We start from the raw sequence: 20730 nt of genomic DNA, 5'->3' as shown, positions 1-20730 counted from the left end.
TATAGGCACATTATGAATTCTAAGAACTAGGATCTTCCTCCTTATCCTCATCTGTACAAAACTTAACTTAAAGAAGAGATCAAATATCCAGTCAGCCTTTTGAAGGGTGGAAAATTATAGTAAAAGAGCACCAGATGGACATTCAAGGCACACGAGGCTAGTCTTAGCTTAAGTTCTAATTAGCTGTTGGGAGACACCGAAATCCTGTGCCTCAGTTTCCTCACCTGCTACTTATGGAGGTTAGGGCTTTTTTGGTTGCTTTCAAAGGGCTCTTCTGGTTGTACATGTTTAGAATGCATTTGTGGAGTTCATGTTGCATCTCACAGTGTACCTGTAAAGCAGAATAAGAAATGGAAGGCAGCGTTGCTGTTTTTATAGTTTCTTTAGCAGGGAGCTATGTCTGTAGTGGCACAGGAGATACAGTGGTCGTTTATGGTGTGGGAGTAGAATGGCTTTTTGGCACTGAAAGGTGAAACTGCTGCGTTTGCGTCCCTTCTTGAAGCCCAAATATCTCCCTTAACACCAAGTGACCTCGATTTCATGCCCTGTCTTTCTTGTCCTCACCCATGTTCCACTCTTAAGATGGTCTAATAATGGATTCATAATCAGAAGGTCCCACATCTGATTAGATCTCTGATTTATTTTCTGACCCTAGGCGAGTCACCTTTTCACTTAGATCTTAGTTTCCACATGCAGTAAGAAGTTCTTAAAACAGCCATGGATTATTCTGAATGACTTGCTACCATAAAAATGCAGATAACTTAAGGGACTTCCCTGGCGGTCCAGTGGTTAAAACTCCACGCTTCCACTGCAGGGGGCGCGGGTTCAATCCCTGGTCGGGGAACTAAGATCCTACATGCTGCATGGCCAAAAATAAATAAATAAATAACTCTGAAGAACACTCCAAGTTTTTAGGATTGGGAAAATAAGAAATGTAGATTAACCAAACGCTATTTTGTAGTTATCTGTAAAGCACCTCCCCTTCATCACCACCACCTTTATCTTTCTAGGTCTGCTTTTCTTGGGCTGATATTAAAATTGATTATTTTTAATTCACTGAGTTAATGCACTGGGAACTAGAGGCAAGCTGACTTACAAATAAAAGTATGAGCTTAGGTTATCTACAAACAGATGGGCAATAAAGACTTGATAGTATCAGCAAGGCCACAGGTTGTGGGCTTATAGAGAGCTAGACAGTGTGTGAGATCAATCACTCTGAAAAAGTTCACTGAACCTTGGGATAGAACTCTGTGCTAGATGGAAATCCCCATATCTTTATATCTGAGTTTAACAGCTGTATTGGAGGCTGCACCTCTGTGGCTTTTATTTCAACCTTAATCAAACAAATTTTGGGTGCCCAGGGAACAGATTTTTTTTGTAGGTTAGGTTTATAGAAACATTTATGTTGCTAGCAATTTAGAGATGTGACTCTTTTGTTACATTCTCTAGTCCTGCCAATTCATGGCAACCTAAGAAACTGAGACCAACTCAGGAGGTCAAAGAAAATAAACTGGTTTCTGACACTGAGAGCTACAGAGTGTGGTGCTGTATAGTCTGTGTACTTATCCAGATATGAGAGAGATCAGTAGTGGGCTTCTATTATCTTACATAAGGCATGTCTGGCCAGCTTCTAGGAGACATGTACTGTGCAACCTGTTCTAGAACTGATTTTCTCAGACACAGAACATTCTGTGGTATCACCAAACCATACACAAATTCTGATTTAACCTTTAGAGGCCATAGACCTGCAAATGCTAACAATAAATGAGACTTGTACACTGAAAACTACAAAATATCATTGAAAGAACTGAATCAGTAGAAAGACATCCTGTAGGAAGCAGGAAGACTTAATATTGTTAAGACGGCAGTCCTCCCAAGTTGATGGGCACAGTCAATGCAGTCTCTGCTGAAATTCCAGATTTTTTTTTCAGAAATGGTCAAGCTGATTCTAAAATTCATATAAGAGGGAACACAAGGGACTTTAGAGTATCCAAAAAAATCTTCAAAAAGAGAACAAAGTTGTAGGACTCAGACTTAATAATTTTAATTTCTTTTTTTTTTTTTTTTTTTTGGCCACGCTACACGGCTTGTGGGATCTTAGTTCCTCGAACCGGGATTGAATTGAACCCAGGTCCTCAGAAGTGAAAGCGCTGAGTCCTAACCACTGGACCGCCAGGGAAATTCCCCAGACTTAATAATTTTAAAACGTACTACACAGCTGCAGTAATTAAGACCATGCGTTATTGGCATAAGGAGAAATATGGACTTCAGACTCTGGGACCCCTGTTTTCAGGCCTCCAGCCTCAGATTGAATTCTAGCCCCAGATTTCCTGGTTCTCCAGCTTGCAGATGGCAGATTGTGGGACTTCTTGGCCTCCATAGCCTTGTGAACCAATTCCTATAATAAATCTCCTCTTATGTATGTCTTTCTCTATATATCCTGTTGGTTCTGTTTCTCAGAGAACCCCCACTAATACAATGGATGAAACTTGAAAACTTGCTGAGTGAAAGAAACCAGACACAGAAGGTCACAAATTGTATGATTCAATTTATATGAAATATCCCAAATAGGTGAACCTTTAAAGACGGAAAATAGATTAGTGATTGCCCAGGGACTTGGAGCGGGGAGGTGGGCATTGGGGAGTGACTGCTACCGGCACAGGGTTTTTTTTGTGGAGGGGGATTAAAATAGTCTAGCAGTGTGGTTGCACAACCTTCTGAAAATGCTAAGAAGCACTGAATTGTATACTTTAAGAGGGTGAATTTTATGGTATGCGAATTATATCTCAATTTAAAAAAAACCCGAAAGCAATATTAAAGGTAATTTTTAAAAATATAAGCTTATTTATTTCTGGCTGCGTTGGGTCTTCGTTGCTGCACGCAGGCTTTCTCTACTTGCAGCGAGCGGGGGCTACTCTTCGTTGTGGTGCGCGGGCTTCTCATTGCTGTGGCTTCTCTTGTTGCGAAGCATGGGCTGTAGGCACGCGAGCTTCAGTAGTTGTAGCACGCGGGCTCAGTAGTTGTGGCTCGAGGGCTCTACAGCACAGGCTCAGTAGTTGTGGCACAGGCTTAGTTGCTCCGCGGCATGTGGGATCTTCCCAGACCAGGGCTCGAACCCGTGTCCCCTGCATTGGCAGGCAGATTCTTAACCACTGCGCCACCAGGGAAGTCCCTAAAGGTAATTTTAATTTTCAAAAAAGAAAAAAAGTTTTTGAGAATCTGCTATGGAAGCAGTATATAGTATAATGTAAAAACACAGATTCTAAAGCCACACAACCTGGGTTGAAGTTCCAAATCCCTGCTTACTAGCTGTGTGATCTAGAGCAAGTTACTTAACCTCTCTGTGACACAGTTTCTTTATCTATATGTAAAGTGCTTAGAACAGTGCCGAACACATGGTGAGCACTGTATAAGTGTTTGTCATTTTAACTATATGCCATAAAATGTACTAGGCAGTAGCGGGAAGCAAAAACCAGTATCAAGGAAGCTGTGCCGAGCATAAATATCAGTTAAGGGTGGAGTCCAAAGCAGATTGCTTCATTTGGTTTATTGTCTGAACTCTGCTCCATGCTCACTCGTGAAAAGAGCCTGGGTTTAGTGGAAAAGGAGGGAAAGATAATGTGGGTCCACGGATACAATACCTGAATTTAATCTTGCTACCTGGGTCCTGGAAAAAGGTCCAAAATATGTTAGGAGAGATATATAGAGAAAAAACCAGAGCAAGGGATGGTGAACAGTACTTAATATAGTTTTGTTGTTCAGTTGAATGTGTTAGGCAACAACTCTGAGGATTTTCCTCTGGAATTTAGACACTAACCTCATGATCGTTGTTCTCTTGTCCTATCTTTGTTGGGATCTTTTTTGCTCTTTCATTTCAAAATGTAAGATCAAGCAAACCTTTAAAGTTCATGTCCCTGCCACATTTTTATTCCCAGGACAAATCAAGAACCCAGGAGGGTGGCGGGAGTTTCAGGTAATCTTTGCATCCCTTTGCTTTAAACTGCTTTCTGCATCTTTGTAGGGGTGCATTTACAGTTATTGATTTTTCTGTAGATCTCAGTCTGTTGACAGACACCAAATAGAGATTCTAGTAGAAGGACAGGATTGCATACCCCTTTTGAGGGAATGATATAAGGTATTAAATTCCCTACTTAGAAGGATAGAGAAAAACCCTGTTGTCCATCTTTCTCTGGTTTTACACTTCTGAATTCTCTTCTACTATGTAAATATATTTTATACATACTTGGTTTCATCATAGTTCTGCTTTCTTGAATATTCTCCATTGGATATCAATAAATAATTATAATGCCTTGTATTTTTACTCTTTACATATTATTTCTTGGTGCTTTACATACAACCCTTTGCCAAAGAGATGTTAATTGACTTGTTTAAGGTCACACACAAGAACTTGCTGACCCAGAATCATTACTTAGATCTCGTGACTCCTTTGCCTGTATTAGGAGAGGTTTCTTCCCTTTTACTGTACATTTCTCCTAGAACTTTCTATTGAGAAATAATCTGGGTGAGGAAAATATGGCGAATTCCAGGGCAGAAGGCAGCCGAAGCCTGAAGATTAATGCCAGGGCCTCATTATACTGGCATCCACGCTGGTACAGGTATAGCTTTATTTAAAATTCATTCGATATCAGATTTTTCTCCTAGGTGAATCTCATATCATCTTTTTTAAGATGCATTGAACTTTGTCTCCCTAAAGATTATTAGTAGTGATATATGAGAAAAAGTATGACTAATAAATGATAGGGCAATGAGCAGAGTTGGCTTGAAGTTCTCTGGAATACCTTAACAAAGCTTAACAGATCCCCAAGTTATTACTATAGAAAAGCTTTACCTGTGGGAAGCAAGGGAACTTCAGAAGAGATGGCAGTGGGCGTGTGTGGGGTGTGTGTGTGTGTGTGTGTTGGGTGCGGGAGGGTGGAACATGATTCTGAAATCCTTTTATTCTAGAACTGTAAATGTCCTCTCATATGTTTTATGTCATTTGTCAGAATGTCTCTGGTTAGGTAGTGTAAGAATGACAATACATTATGTTATAGATTAGGAATTAAAACACAGGGGAATGATAATATTTGGCCAAAGAGAGCGAAAGAGAGAGTACTAAAACATAGCTGCCAATTTAGAGCCTTATCTATTCAGCGTGATCAGCTCGGTGCTCTGTGATGACCTAGAGTGGTTGGATAGGGAAAGTGGAAGGGAGGTTCAAGAGGGAAGGGATATCGGGATATATGCATACGTATAGCTGATTCACTGTGTTGTACAGCAGAAGCTAATACAACATTGTAAAGCAATTATACTCCAATAAAGATGAAAAAATAAAAAGAACCTTATGTATTTTTAAAAATAAATATATATTTTTCATTTTTGGCTGCGCTGGGTCTTCGTTGCTGCACACGAGCTTTCTCTAGTTGCGGTGCGCGGGCTACTCATTGCGGTGGCTTCTCTTGTTGTGGAGCACGGGCTCTAAGCACGCAGTCTTCAGTAGTTGTGGCTCGCGGGCTCTAGGGCACAGGCTCAGTAGTTGTGGCGCATGGCTTAGTTGCTTCACGGCATGTGGGATCTTCCCGGACCAGGGCTCAAACCCGTGTCCCCTGCATTGGCAGGCGGATTCTTAACCACTGTGCCACCAGGAAAGTCCCAGAACCTTATCTATTAAATTAGAGCCTGGTGAGTTTCCTCTGTATTAAGTAAGAAAGGAAGGTAATGCGGGTTTAAGGCAGAGTTCCCAAACTTGGTTGCATACTGGAATTAACCTTCAGAGCTTTAGCAGATCCCAGTACTTTGTTCCCATTCCCAGAGACTCTGATTCGGACTTAATTGATGCATCTTGGGTGCTGAAACTTTCAAAAAGCTCCTTCAGCCACACTGGTTTAAATCTGGGAGGGGGTTAGAGTTGGGGAAAGGAAATCTACAATCAGTTTTATCTACTTTTATTGTAAGTATATGATGTTTTAAATTTTAAAACTATGAAGCAATTTATAAAAAAGAACACAAAAGTTGAAAATTTAAGATTTAAAAAAATCAGATACTTCACAGAAGGAAGGTGAGAAAATTGTAGTAGAAGCCTGGTAATATTTACTATAAGGATACATTAAATTTAGATTTCAGGAAATAATTTTCTTATTCCTGTGATACACAGATGTATGAGTATTCTAATTGTGCTATTATGTCATGACATTGGTATGAAATCTTATCCAAAAGGAGAGGTCATTTGAAGATATCATAATTTGAATAATAATAATAATAGTTATTATTATAGGAATATTTTTATTTCTATAATTATTATAGGAATAATTAATAATAGCTACTGTTTGCTATGTGCTAGGTATTGTTCTAAGGATCATTTAATTCTTACAGTGACTCTTGGAGTTAGATAATACTGTAAACCCAATTTAACAGGTGAAAAAAAATGAGGTTTAAGAGAAATTAAGTAATTTGCTCAAGAGTACACAGCTAAATAGTAGCAGAAATGGGTATATTGGGTTTCAGAAATGCATTGGGCTATACTTCTGAGACTTGTAATAAAAACTGAAAGGTAGCTGAAGCTTGGGAGTATGCCTTTTTGGCCTTTGTTGTGGAAGATATAAAAGACCTCAAGGAAAGAAGCATCTAAAAACAAAGCATCTTCCTCATGCATATAAGTTCAGAGCAGGGAAGAAAGGGACAAAGGCAGATGGCTGAGATGGGGCCAGCTGTTGGGCTGCACTGGGGCTATATTAAGATAACAGGCCAGCTATAGAAGAATCGCTCACTTCTATTTAAGAAAATACACGCCTACGCACCCTACTCACCCACACCCACATTCGCCATATTTGCGTGCGCACACGCGGTGGTTCTGCGTTTTTTTGCTCACTGAATTTATTTTCCAACTATTCTCCTTTAACATTTAGCAAGTCTTTTGGCACTTTCATTATGTTGTGCCTGTGTTAAGAAGAAAGGGATTTTATCCACATTTATGCCAGTGCTTTGAAGGAAAGCCACACTCTCTTGAGATCATCATGGTGGGCCAGTAGTAATCAGAGTTAGAGACCGTCAAGTAGAGTATATTATTCAGGAATGGTACGTTGGACCCCTTGGTCTGAAAAGTAATTATGCTACACACATGAATTCTTGTTAGAAGAGGAACTTGTAACTACTACCATTGAAGAACACTTTTACAATCTTATTAATTCTCCCTAGAATCCTCTGAGCTAAGTGGTCATGATGATCTCAGTTGTAAAAATTAGAAAACCAAGGCTTTACAAGGTTGAGATAAATCCATTCTGCATCTCCACCTCTGGTGCCTGTGTTCTTTCTACTATACCACAGTTTGATGAAGATGATATATTAACTTTGTTCCCGAAAGTTCCAACTTGTCTGTTTCCCAGATAGGAAAGATAATGCCTCCAGCAAGCAATAAGAAAGGACTTGATAAACGTCAGAGCTTCACCTTGACTTTGGGCCAAGAGAGCCCTCTTTGAAGCCATAAATCTTGACTTAGTGATTCTACCTTATCTTTAATTCTGATCCCTAGTTAAGAAGAAGATTTTAAAGAAGAGTTTTTCTTCTGTCTTTTCTGTCACCCTCAGCCAGTTTTCTTTTGATGTCTCTGCTTTCAAATTTTTCTGCCTTCCAGACTTTCTTCCTTTTCATTTTTTTTTTTTTTTAAATGGCAAATCTTTTTTTTTTTTTTTTTTTATAGCTACTTTATTTATTTATTTATTTATTTTTGGCTGTGTTGGGTCTTCAGTTCGTGCGAGGGCTTTCTCCAGTTGTGGCAAGCGGGGGCCACTCCTCATCGCGGTGCGGGGACCGCTCTTCATCGCGGTGCGCGGGCCTTTCACCATCGCGGCCCCTTCCCGTTGCGGGGCACAGGCTCCAGACGCGCAGGCTCAGTAGTTGTGGCTCACGGGCCCAGCTGCTCCGTGGCATGTGGGATCTTCCCAGACCAGGGCTCGAACCCGCGTCCCCTGCATTAGCAGGCAGATTCTCAACCACTGCGCCACCAGGGAAGCCCCCTTTTCATTTTTTTATTATAAAATAATGAAGGCTTAATTCAGACTATCTGAAAAATAAAAAATGGAGGAAAAAAATCAATCTTACTGTCACCATTGTTGCTGTAACATTCTGATATATTTCTCTTTTGGGTTCCCCTGCACAGGTGTTTCCCCCTAACCAGTACCAGTGTGGTCTTCGCTTATATATGTATATTTTAAAAATCTGCTTTTATCATTTAATGTGCTACCATTAAAATTCCCCATTTATTAAAAATTTTCATGAACATAAAGTTAATGTATTTATAGTATTCCACTCTATAGCTATAGAAAAATTTAACATCCCTCTTTGTATTAGTTAAGGTTCTCCAGAGAAATAGAATCAGCAAGAAGTGTGTGTGTGTGTGTGTGTGTGTGTGTGTGTATTTATCTAGCTATCTATCAGTCATCAATATATCTACCTATGCAATCTATGAAGATATATGAACTCCATGGATACTTGGCAAGTTCAAAATCTTCAGGGTAGGTGAAAACCCAGGGAAGAGTTGCCGTTTGAATCCAAAGGTAGTCTGCTGGCAGAATTCCCTCTTCTTCTGGGCAGGTCAGTCTTTTTCTATGAAGACTTTCAGCTGATTTGATGAAGCCCACCCACATTATGGAGGGTAATCTGTTTTACTCAAAGTTCACTGAGTTAAATGTTAATCTCATTTAAAAAATTCCTTCACAGAAACATTTAGAATAATGTTTGACCAAATATCCTGGTAGCATGGCCTAGCCAAATTGACACAAAAATTAACCATTACACTCTTTTTGATGACAATTTGTTTAAATTTTTATCTTTTTTATAGAAAAAAGATATCTTTTTTATCTTTTTTTGTAGAAAATTTCAAATCTATACAAAAACAGAAAAAAGTAGGTAGGATGGGAAGATGGCTACTGATGTATTAATCACCCTAATTCAACACTTTTCAACACATGGTCAATCTTGTTTTTTTTACATCTCCACCCACTCTCCTTCAAGTCCTGGGATTATTTTGAAGTAAATGTATATTTTTGCTTTCAAGAGAAATAGATGACAGTACAATAAAAATGTTTGTCTGTGTTCAGAAACATCTTCCATTTAAAAAAGATCTTCTTATAATTGACTCCTAGGATAGAAATTATCGGGTCAAAATTATAAATGTCCTTAAGGCTCTTCATTTACATATTGCCAAATTTGTTTCTGTAAATGTTGAAATTTTGATAATGTGTCAAAAAAAAGAGTGAGCTTTTGTTGTTGTTTTTTTTTAAACCCTCTTGCACTGTTGGTGGGAATGTAAATTGATACAGCCACTATGGAGAACAGTATGGAGGTTCCTTAAAAAACTAAAAAAGAGTGAGCTTTTTAATAAAGCTCCTCAGTGCATCAAAGTTCTTTCTTTCATTTTTTTCTTAAGTGGATAAGCAAAAAAAAAAAAAAAAAATTGCATCTTGTTTTTCTTTTAATGTGTATTATTTAATTACTAGTTAAATTGAATATCTTTAATCTTACTCCCCCATGGTTCCATATTTGTTAAACATTTTGGTTTGATGAATTTGTTTTCTTCAGTTTTTCATTTTCCATGGCCATTTATTTATTGGCACCTTAATAATTTTGTTTATTGCTATAAAATTTCTATGCTTTTATTTGTTCATTGGTTGATCTCTTTTTTTTTTCTATTGGAAAGAATCTTTTCTTTAAAATTTAGCAAGTCCTTGCCAATCCAATATAACTTATACTGTTATTTTTTATGTTTCTTAAAACATACAGTCATTTTTCCAACTAAAATTTATTTTTACATAGGGATGAAGCAAGGATCTAAAGTATTTTTGCCAAATGAGTAACCCATAATATGCATATTATGCATAATTCATGTAATGCGTAATCTATCTCAGTACTTCTCAATACCAGGTATAGTTTAGTATCTCCTGGGAAACATGGAGATACTCTTCCTTTTTTCAATGCTGATAGGTGAAATCATAATCTATTGGATTCATAATCATCATAATCTCTTCCAGGGTTGGGAGGTGGTGAGCTCCAGTACTAGTACTAGTATTTTTTTTAAAAAGCTCGCTAAAAGATTCTAGTGTACAGCCCAAGTTTGAGAATCTGCTTGTTTTTTTCATGCTGACTTCTTTATATTAAATTTCTAAATATGTGTTTTATTTATAGGATATTTACATGTTCTATTAATCTTTCTCTCTATTTTTCAGTGTCATTGTGTGTGAGTGTGTCTATGGGTATGTGTGTGTGTGTGTATGTGTGTGTTAAGCTTTGCCATATATTCAGGTTTAGAACATGCCTCTCGGGCTCAAAGTTTGATTTGTTTTGTTTTTAGAATAAAAGATTACCTCATGCTGGGATGTTGCTAGTTCCCTTCCTCATCTTGCTGGAGCCCTAAGTTTCCAAACAAACCACCTATAAGAGCTCTCCCTGAACTCCTTATCTTAGTCTTCTCATTCATAGCTAAACATCTTTAAAAAGCTGCCTAAACACATTTTCTCCACATCCTCACTTTGTATTTATTCCCTGAACCACACCACTCTCTGGCTCTGCTGCTGCCCTGACACTACTCTTTCTATGGCCAAGAGTGATCTCCATGTTGCCTGTATCCACTGGTGACTTTTTTCTCTAAATTTTCATCAGCTTTACGACCAAACGCCTGAGCAAGAGATGTGAGATAAACTAACTAGGTTGCAGAGGTAGATGGTAGGTAAAGATGGACAGTTCAGTTATAGAGTCAAATGCAGGCAAGAATAAGCAACTTGGGTTTTTGGTGGCGTGAACAGAACACAGGGGCCAGAGGTCCCGGGGTGTGTGGGTAGACATGAAATAGAGCAGGGATGGGGTGATGGCCATGATTCAGGCTCTAGGCCAGCAGGGGCGTTTATCTGGGGGGAGATGTCTTCCCATTCGTAGCAGAACCTCAGTAACCAGAGTATAGAGCAAAGTTCTGATCTCATGAAGGAGGATTCATTTAGGCAGAGAGGACAGTAAGACCCTATCCACCCATGAGGATGGATTCAGGATGGGACTCCAGATTGGACAGTGCTTGGATCCAAAGCACGGCTGACCAGACATGCCTTGTGAAAATGGATCGAGGTTTTGTCCTCTCAAACTGGGGAGGATGGTGAGAGGAAGGGGAGAAGGGAACTGAGACTATTGATCACTATTGATCTCCTTACTGCCTCTGTCAAGATGGGTTCAGGACCTGGGTGAAGATTGAGCCAGCAGATAGATGGTATCAATGGAACCAGCTAGAAGGAGTTGAGGAATCTAGAGACAGAGGTTAATTAATTAACTAATTAATTATATCACTATTTATTAGAGCATTCTGTCTGTTTTTGTACCTTTGTTCACAGCATGATGCTCTTTGATCCACCATGTTTAAATCTCCCTTCCTCAACATGATTGTGTTTTCTTTTTTTAAAATTTATTTTATTTATTTATTTATTTATTTTTGGCTGTGTTGGGTCTTTGTTGCTGCACACGGGCTTTCTCTGGTTGTGGTGAGTGGGGGCTACTCTTCCGTCTGGTGCGTGGGCTTTCTCTGGTTGTGGTGTGCAGGCTTCCCACTGCGGTGGCTTCTCTTGTTGTGGCTCACGGGCTCTAGGCGTGTGGGCTTCAGTAGTTGTGGCTTCTGAGCTCTAGAGTGCAGGCTCAGTAGTTGTGGCGCACGGGCTTAGTTGCTCCACAGCATGTGGGATCTTCCCGGACCAGGGCTCAAACCTGTATCTCCTGCATTGGCAGGCGGATTCATAACCACTGTGCCACCAGGGAAGCCCAACATGATTGTTAAATTCAGACACCTCCTAGCAGGTATAATACTTAGGCTTTCAAATCACACCTTGTTGGTGTATGCAGATTTTTAAAAAATATTTATTTATTTATTTGGTTGCAGTGGGTCTTAGTTGTGGCAGGTGGGCTCCTTAGTTGTGGCTCACAGGTTACTTAGTTGTGGCATGGGAACTCTTAGTTGAGGCATACATGTAGGATCTAGTTCCCTGAGCAGGGATCGAACCTGGGCTCCCTGCATTGGGAGCGTGGAGCCTTATCCACTTCGCCACCAGGGAAGTCCCTGTATGCAGATTTTTAAAACCCACATTAATTTGTGATTACTTTAACTCACTCTTCAAACACAGGACTACATATACTTAGATCCACAAATATTATAAGTATTTTGATAATGGTTTTTTTGTTTTGGTTTTTTATTTGTAGTTGTATATGCTTACCTGATTGGTACAGCTGTGTGACTACCTCCCAACCTGGAAAACAGGTGAAGAAGGGAGAGACTAATATACTGTATATGGATTGCCTGTAATGGACCTGGCACGACACCAGGTATTTTACATAAATTATCCCATATAATTTTCAACAGCCTTGGAAGGTAGATATTATCGTCTCCACTTTACAGGTGGAAAAACAGAGGCTCAGAAAGTTAGGATAACTTATACACAGTCATGGTGAATATTAGAACTGAGATTCAAATAGAAGCCCTACTCCAGAGCTCCTTCTCTTACTATTACCCCAAAGGAAATTACAGGCAGGGGAGGGATAGGAATGAAAACTTGTGAGGTTCTGGGGCTGCCATGATGTGGGTAGGAAGATGCAGGTCCAAGGGAGCCTTCAGAATTTGAGAGAGGCGAGGGGGAATTCCTGGTTGTGGGGACTTCTTGGCCGGCCTGCCCCTTTTCTGGTGTCATTCATTTCCTGCAGCTCTCTGTAGTTCTTTACTACCCTCAGGAGAGAAGCAGGTGTCTTGGTCCCGAAATTAGGAAGAGAAGGAATGACAAGGTCAAGTGATATGCTCAGTGAATCACCTACTAACCCAGACTTAGAACTTCAAACCTCTGCTCTGTAATCTGAGCACCAGGTCAGCGCTGATCCTACTTCCCCGGACTCCAGACGGCTCAGCTCAGAAGCACGCTGGCCCACTCCTGAGGCGGGGAATCTACTGTTTGCTCCTGAAGGTGCAGAATGAGGTGGCGATGTGTTCCCACAGGTGCCTTTTTCATCTTGCCAGGCATTTGCTATTGTTTACCTGGAATTACCTTCTGTGTATAGAGCCCTGACAAGGACACACCCTGTATGACAAAGCACTGAGGTGAACGGAGGCTGAGCTGATTTCCTGATTGTGGAGTCTCCTGTCTATTTGTCTCTCTGCCTGCCTGCATCTGGGACTCATTTATCAGAGAACGAGAAAGTGTGCTTCTGTGTGTGTGTGTGTGTGTGTGTGTGTGTGTGTGTGTGTGTGTGTGTGTTTCCCGCAATCTTTTGCAGACTGTCTTCCTTCTTTCTTTTTTTTTTTTTTAACGGTGAACTGTTTGTCATATTAGCATTTCCTGATTGGCAAGCTTATAAACATATTCCACAACCTCTACAAATACACATTTTCTCATTGCATAATTTCTTTCAACGTGGTATAAGGTGTTTGTCCAGTGAACAGAAACATCTTCAGGTTTTCTCTAATAAGAAGATACAGTAGTTAAATGTAGACATGTTCAGCAATTAATCAGACTGTCTTCTTTCCGCCCTCCTCTCTGCAGAGGGCTGTGTGTTAGAAAAGGCTGGAGGCGTGGCAGGACAACAAAATAGATCTCCTCGCTTATACGGGAAATGGTCAGAAGATTTTTAAAGTACCAGAAGCTCCCCCTTAGAAGGAAAAGCCAAGCAGGGTGAATCATAAAGATGGGGACTGATCCCTGGAAATGCAGTGTGACTGACAAAGTATTTGAAACAAGCCCCAAGCAGCACATACAGACATCTTTGGTGTGTCCATCAGGTAGGAGAGAATAGATGGATCAGAGGCAACTCTGTTTTCAGAGCAGGTGGTGGTTGTATGTTCTTGGGCTTTCCTTTTTTTTTTTTTTTTTTTTGTAATAACCCACAGTGCCCAGCATATCACTGATATTCAATGAATGAATAAAGGAGTGGACAGCACTTTGCAGGGAGTTGATGTTGGGAGGCAGCAAAGGAGCTAAAAAGCCATTGGCCTTTCCTTCCTATCAATAATCTTTATTATGGGCTTGGGAAATTGCTGTTGGTTAGTAATCCCAGGAAGAGAAAATAGCCAGCAAGAGAGAATATAATTATATATATATTATTTCCGGGCTTTGGAGATTTGCACGTGGTGGATGGAGGGTTATGGAATCGGGAACGTGATAAGTAAAATGATCATTATAATAAAAATAAGATGTCTCGAATTTGTATAACACCTCAGAGAACATAAAATGTGTTCATGTCTATAATGATATTTAAAATCTGATGCTGTTTGTGATGTGAGCACTGCATCTCGTACCTGGGAATCCTGGGGCTGCCTATCTTGCATTCCATGTCCTCCCCTACGGAGCAAGCTTTTCAGGAGAAGCCAGGATACAATTTAGGCTTCCTCATCTCTACTGTGTATCACGTATATTTCAGGAATTCTCAAAGAGGTAAAAATTCCTGACAGGTAAAAATAAGCAAGAAGAGCTGGTAACACTCTGTCTTGTTGTCAAAAGATTTTGTTTCAACATGGCCAGGACTCCCAGGCAGCATGGCAGGGCCTCTTTTTTTATGGTTCAAAGTGCATTTCAAGCCTTAGGTCTCTGGGAAGGTGGAAGAGGGTGGAGAGCAGCACAGTCACAATCGTTCCATATCTGAGAAGAACGGGAGGATGAGGGATTCTCTCTGGTTACCTCCTCTCCTGTCCGCCTTATCTGCACCAGGAGATATCACTGGGCATAAGGTGAGTTATCTGTGCAAGTCTGACTCTCTGGGTTTAAAGAGCAAGGCCTTTCATCTACTTGTCCTCTCACGAGTGCACCTGCAGGAGAAGGGTAGAGCCTGAGGCGCTCTGAGACCCGGCAGGGCAACTCTAAGGCTTAGGCCAGGGCTCTGTCCCCTGGGGGTTCTGGCCCCTTCCTGACCCTCGGTCTCACAGTGGAAGATTGCTAGTCCTGGAAACCAGGCCCTTTTCCCCAAAATGGAAGATAGAAATAGGCTTGGGCTCAGATCCAGGAAAATGAACAGATAAAGAAAATGATCCTGGATTCCATCATCTGGTGAGTACTGGAAACCACTTCTGATTCGACACTCATATTCAGAATGCATTTTGAAGACAGACATGCAGACATGCCCCTAGGTGACCTTGGAGAACACACAGACAGATTCTACTCACCTGTTCTTTCCAATTTATGGTATATTTTTTGGTGAAATTTAGTTTCAGCATTGTGGTTTCCATGATTGTTTTGGATTCTGACATAATTCCTTCTTGACACTATGTGTCTTGTCCATTTGAATGGCAAGGGCATACATGTAACGAAGTAGTTTATTATTTATTTATTTATTTATTTGGCTGCATTGGGTTTTCATTGCTGCGCGCGGGCTTTCTCTAGTTGCAGCCAGCAGAGGCTACACTTCATTGCGGTGAACGGGCTTCTCATTGCAGTGGTTTCTCTTGTTGCATGGGCTCTAGGCGCGCAGGCTTCAGTAGTTGTGGCTCGTGGGCTCAGTAGTTGTGGCTCGCAGGTTCTAGAGTGCAGGCTCAGTAGTTGTGGCACATGAGGTTAGTTGCTCCACGGCATGTGGGATCTTCCCGGACCAGGGCTCGAATCCATGTCCCCTGCATTGGCAGGCGGATTCTTAACCACTGCGTCACCAGGGAAGTCCCAATGAAGTAATTTAAAGAACATTGGGTTTGTAGTTAAAAGACTGAGGTATGGGAAATTACCTAGTGCTCCAGTGGTTAAGACTCTGCGCTTTCACTGCTGAGGGTGCGGGTTCAATCCCTGGTCGGGAAATTAAGATCCCGCAAACTGCATGGCCAAAAGAAAACAAAAAGACTGGGGTACGAAACCTTTCTCTGACATTTATTTACTTGCCTTTTTTTTTTTTAAACCCTAATTCAGAACTTAATCTCTCTGAGCCTCAGTTTCCTCCTGTGTGTGAAAGTGGCTAGCCTAGCCTGATACATGCACACTGTAGTTCATCAATATATGTTTATTGGATCTGAAAACAGGAAGGACAGCTCGGTTTTCAGAATGTTGGAGATAAGTAATTCTGGAATCCTCTAGATCTGAGCAGTTCTTTTCTATCTTGCTTCCAACTTAACATTGTCACTCCATTAAGTGAATTTTTTGGCTAGACAGCTCAGGGGTAAGGATGATGGGGGAAGAGAAGGGAAGGCTGAGTGACAGAGCCAGAAGGCAGACGGTCTCCATCTCGGGGTGCCATCTCCATATATTTTATCTTCCTCACTTTGGGTCTTTGTGTCCTCTGCCCCATAGCCCACAGCTATTAATAACCCCCTCGACCCAGTGTCGTGCCCAGCTAGGCAGCGGGGCACTTGTCTGTATGAAGAGAACATGGCTGGCAGATCCACTTGTGCAGAGATGCAGGTGGTAAGATTGAGGGTGAGGCAGGCATAGCGGATTTAATCACACCTTATGGGAGCGGGACCATGTGTCATACAGTCTTTCGAGGAATTTCTCACAACACATAGGCAGACTGAGTACAGGAGAATGCATCTAAATTTTTTTTTTTTTTTTTTTTGGCCTCACCCTGTGGCATGCGGGATCTTAGTTCCCCGACCAGGGATGGAACCCCTGTCCCCTGCAGTGGAAGCTTGGAGTCTTAACCACTGGACCACCAGGGAAGTCCCTGCATCTAATTTTTAAAGTTTTATTTGTAGATGAATTTTGGTAAGAAGAGTTTCTTCTGGACACTCACGAGTAAATCGCTGTTTATGTCTGGGACATTATTATGCTAACTGAACAGAAATGTCACTCATCAGAGTTGTGTTATTATTGCAAACAGAACTATCTTTCTTTGTGTGTAATAAAACAGATGCAAAGATGCAGTGTGCATTGCACTTACATTGTAAATATGTGTAAGATTTTGGAGAGCTAATATGAATACTTAGTTCAATTCCACTTGTGATCATTCACTTCTATGGTTTCTAGACTGCAGTCTTGCAAAAATCTGGGGTGAATTTCTCTTCCCATTTTACTCTCATTCTCTTCCTATTTGTATCTCCTTCACAGTGCTCTGTGTCCCTCTAGATTCTCGATTCAGGGGGCGGGGGAACTAAATCTTTTAATATGCTAACAGAAAGTCAGGAGCAAATGAAAAGAGAAAAAATAAGGAAGGTTAACCACAAATGAGGCAATAATATTGTTTTAATCAGAACCCTGCCTGAGAGATTTGGCACCATACGTATGTGTAAACTTTAGGCAAGCTATGTACATATTTTCCACTGTCAAATATAGTTATCAGAATTAACAATTGCACAACCTCACTGGACCCTTGATTCCAGTGCCCTGCGTGTAGCAATACATGGCACTAAAGAGAGAACTTGAAATCTGCCAACTCTTTATTCGCTGTCTGAATTAGCTTTGTATAAAAATGAAATTAAATGTTTTGTTTAGAAAATAAGTGAGACACAAAGAAAATTAGACCTGCTTAAGGACCATAGGGGAGGTGGACTTTTCCCACATAACACACGGACCACAATTGTTCAGACAGGTGCTGTGAACATTTACTTTGGCCCTGGAGCAGGAGTCTTGGGTGGGAGGGGAGCCTTTAAAAATAATCTGAGAAACAATGGCATGAAAGGATAAGGCATCTAGGGTTGTGTTTTGCATACTTAAGGATTTTACAGTCCAATTAAGAGACGAAGCAGTAGCAAACATATTTTTTTCTTTTAACCCAGTGAGATATAGTTGAAGGGGACAGAGTATTGGTCATATTGTACAGAAATGCTGGTCAGGTACATTCTTCTAATAATCAGATGGGTTAGAATCAAACCCATAAGAACGGTCAGCCCAGAAGGTTTTTTCATCTAGCCATGGCTTTTCTTAGCTTGACACAGAGTGGGCAGGCCAAGTCATGTGGTCATTGAATGTTAATATTCAACTAATTGCAGAGAGAAAAATGATGTGGAGAGAAATATTGTTCTTACAAGTGATTATAAGAATTTTGTGACCTAAGTGCTTTGGAGGGCTCTGTGTGGTAAGTTTCCCGTGTAGGCGTTCATGGATATAGGCGTATACCTGGCGCGTATTCCTTAAAAATTCTACATTCATTTGGTATATTATAGATGCCTCTAGCCAAAGTGTAATCATCGGAAAGGGCTTATCATACAAACATCTGGAAAGCAATTTACTGAGTGGGCCTCGCCACATTCTAGGTTTATTTCCTTGCTTCAGCATCCAGTTTCGTCGGGCTGCTACGTGTTGTTAAGCCCAGTCTCTTTAAACTGTCTAAGCACAATTAAAACTGATGGTGAGAACCTTGCTCAGGAAACGCAATAGAAGGTCATGTTGTATCCCAAGGTGGGTGCTCCGTAGTAAGTGTGTTACCCAGGTGAAAGGGTATAGGCATGGACTTGGGTCCTTGGCCACAGGTATGTTTGGCCATGTGCTGTCATTGTGGGAGGCCACCTGAGCAGCTCTACGTGGGGACATGTGCACAGGGCTTTACATTTCGTGCTCAGGTATGCGTCAGCACGTGTGTGGCTTGGTTTCTGGGCAGAGCTCACGAGTTGGCACTGGCTGCTGGCTGACGCTTTTCTCCTCTTGTACTGTGGTGAGAGAGATTATGCTCACAGAACCGACTCCCTGGAGAGCCAAACTCTTTTAACTGGTTGCTCCCTGAACGAAAATAATTACATCTGATAATGCACCGAAAAGGAAGTAAGAGGAAAGGAAAATAAGAATCAGAATGACATTTGCAAATTATGTTTGAATTCTCCTGGCTGAGCTAATGTTTTATTTTTAGGACCTTCTTCACTCCACCGTCTCAAGGCTCTCTGTTTCTTGCCCTTTGACAAGTGTTTTCCCTTTCATGCAGTCTTGTGGAGTCGTGGGAACTTTCACCTTGCCTTTTTGGCTTACAAACTCGATGAGATGGACTTTGCTATCTTACCATTCATTGCCTTCATACTTCCCTCCCTATGAGCAAGCCCACAGATAAGAATTTCCCTTTCTCTCTGCGATGTTCCTTCTCCTGGCTACTCCTCTGTTTACTTAGGTTTCTGTCAACCAGCCACACACCTGTCTCTCTTCTGAGTTGTAAGGGGATTGTTTAACTCTCATCCCCTCAGACAAACTCATGGAACTCCAGGAATAGTGAAAAGAAGACCCAGCTGGCTGGGAGGTTTCTTTACATGTGTGTTTCCGGCACTGAGACACTCTGCCTCAATAAGGTATTAGTGGTTATTAGTATCAATAATAAAACACAACATGTAATGTAACAGACAGGACCATAATATGGCTAATGTCACATGTGTACAATATAGTATAATATCATATAAGCTACAATTATGATTTTCTAAAATTTACCTTGTTATTAAATCACTACAGAACTAGATCACATATTCAGAGTAACCTAGGCAGTGAAAAATCACCATATTTGTTTCAGATCAATCAGAATTAAAGAAGTTGGCTTTGCTGGCCATGGAATCAAGTTAACCAAGGGCAAAATAAAGTTTTTATATACATGGAAGTGTGATGACCACCAGTTCTCTTCAGAAAGAAAGAATTGGCTTTTTGGAAATATATGCTGATTATATAGAATTCTATAGAAATATAAGCTGATTATATAGAATTCTATAGAAATATATGCTGATTATATAGAAGTATAGAGAAATATATGCTGATGATATAGAATATAACCCTGTAAAGAATCTCTGACCAGGTAAGCAAGAAACTAGCAACTATAGTCTACTTGGAGGAGAATTGGGAACTGGACAGATGGAGAAGGATGGGGTGGGGAAAAGATTTTCATGGTATACTATTTTATATTTTTATTTTTGGATCATATGAACATATTTCATTTTTGTTAAAAAAAAAGAGAGGAAGAGAAGACGGCTTAGTGCTGACACTTGCTTTCATCCAAATATTGGTAAGAATGAGTGTCTGTGTCTATCTGTATATGATGGGCAGGGAAAGCTCCAAGAGTTGCAGAATTAAATAGTTTTATTGATAACTGCTATCTGCTCATTGGTAGTGAGAATGCGGTAGAGGGATGTTTCAGAGAAGGAAAGCAAATGCATAACTCATCTCTCTTGAAATCTGCCAACTATTGATTCATTGTCTGAATTAGTTTTGTATAAAAATGAAATGAAGTGTTTTGTTTAAAAATTAGGGGATACACAGAAAAAGAAAATTAGACCTTCTTAAGGACTGTAAGAGAGATCGATCTTTCTTACATAGCTCATGGACCACAATTGTGCACCATTCGTGGACTTGACCAGTGGAGCAGGAGTCTAGGGTAGGAGGGGAGCCTTTAAAGTAATTTGAGAAACAAACAATGGCATGAAAGGATAAGACCAGATCAGGGCTGGATTAGCCGTACAGAAAAATGGCAGGAAAAAAAAGTTCTTCCAGTCTGAATGTCAGATAGTTGGATAGAGATGAATTGGTGGCTTGGAGCGTTCCAGGTACCTGTGTACTTAATAACTAGTTATTTGGAGAGGTGTCTTAAAATTCTCTGTGTGCTCCATTTTATCTTATTTTTTTTTTAATAAGAATTTTCTTTTTCTTTTTATTTATTTATTTATTTATTTATTTATTTATTTATTTATTTATTTATTTATTTATTTATTTATTTATTTATGGCTGTGTTGGGTCTTCGTTTCTGTGCCAGGGCTTTCTCTAGTTGTGGCGAGCGGGGGCCACTCTTCATCGCGGTGCGCGGGCCTCTCACTATCGCGGCCTCTCTTGTTGCGGAGCACAGGCTCCA

At 40.5% G+C, this 20730-nt stretch overlaps 1 protein-coding gene across 2 annotated transcripts in view; it reads left to right on the top strand.

Moving 5' to 3' along the window:
• Positions 1–20730, top strand: part of STYK1 (serine/threonine/tyrosine kinase 1) — a 47500-nt gene that overhangs the window by 6486 nt on the left and 20284 nt on the right. Inside the window, exon 1 of one of the 2 annotated variants that reach the window (XM_036866671.1) lies at positions 12942–13009. The exons of the other annotated variant lie outside the window; for it this stretch is intronic. Within the exon in view, the coding sequence (XP_036722566.1) occupies positions 12985–13009 (25 nt within the window). The 5' untranslated portion in view covers positions 12942–12984. Of the gene's footprint in view, positions 1–12941; positions 13010–20730 lie in introns of those variants that run through there. 2 annotated transcript variants of the gene reach the window in all.

This window comes from Balaenoptera musculus, chromosome 10 (assembly GCF_009873245.2).
Source record: "Balaenoptera musculus isolate JJ_BM4_2016_0621 chromosome 10, mBalMus1.pri.v3, whole genome shotgun sequence".
NCBI lineage: Eukaryota > Metazoa > Chordata > Mammalia > Artiodactyla > Balaenopteridae > Balaenoptera > Balaenoptera musculus.
The sequence above is the reverse complement of the archived record's forward strand: the minus strand, read 5'-3'. Positions and strand labels throughout refer to the sequence as shown.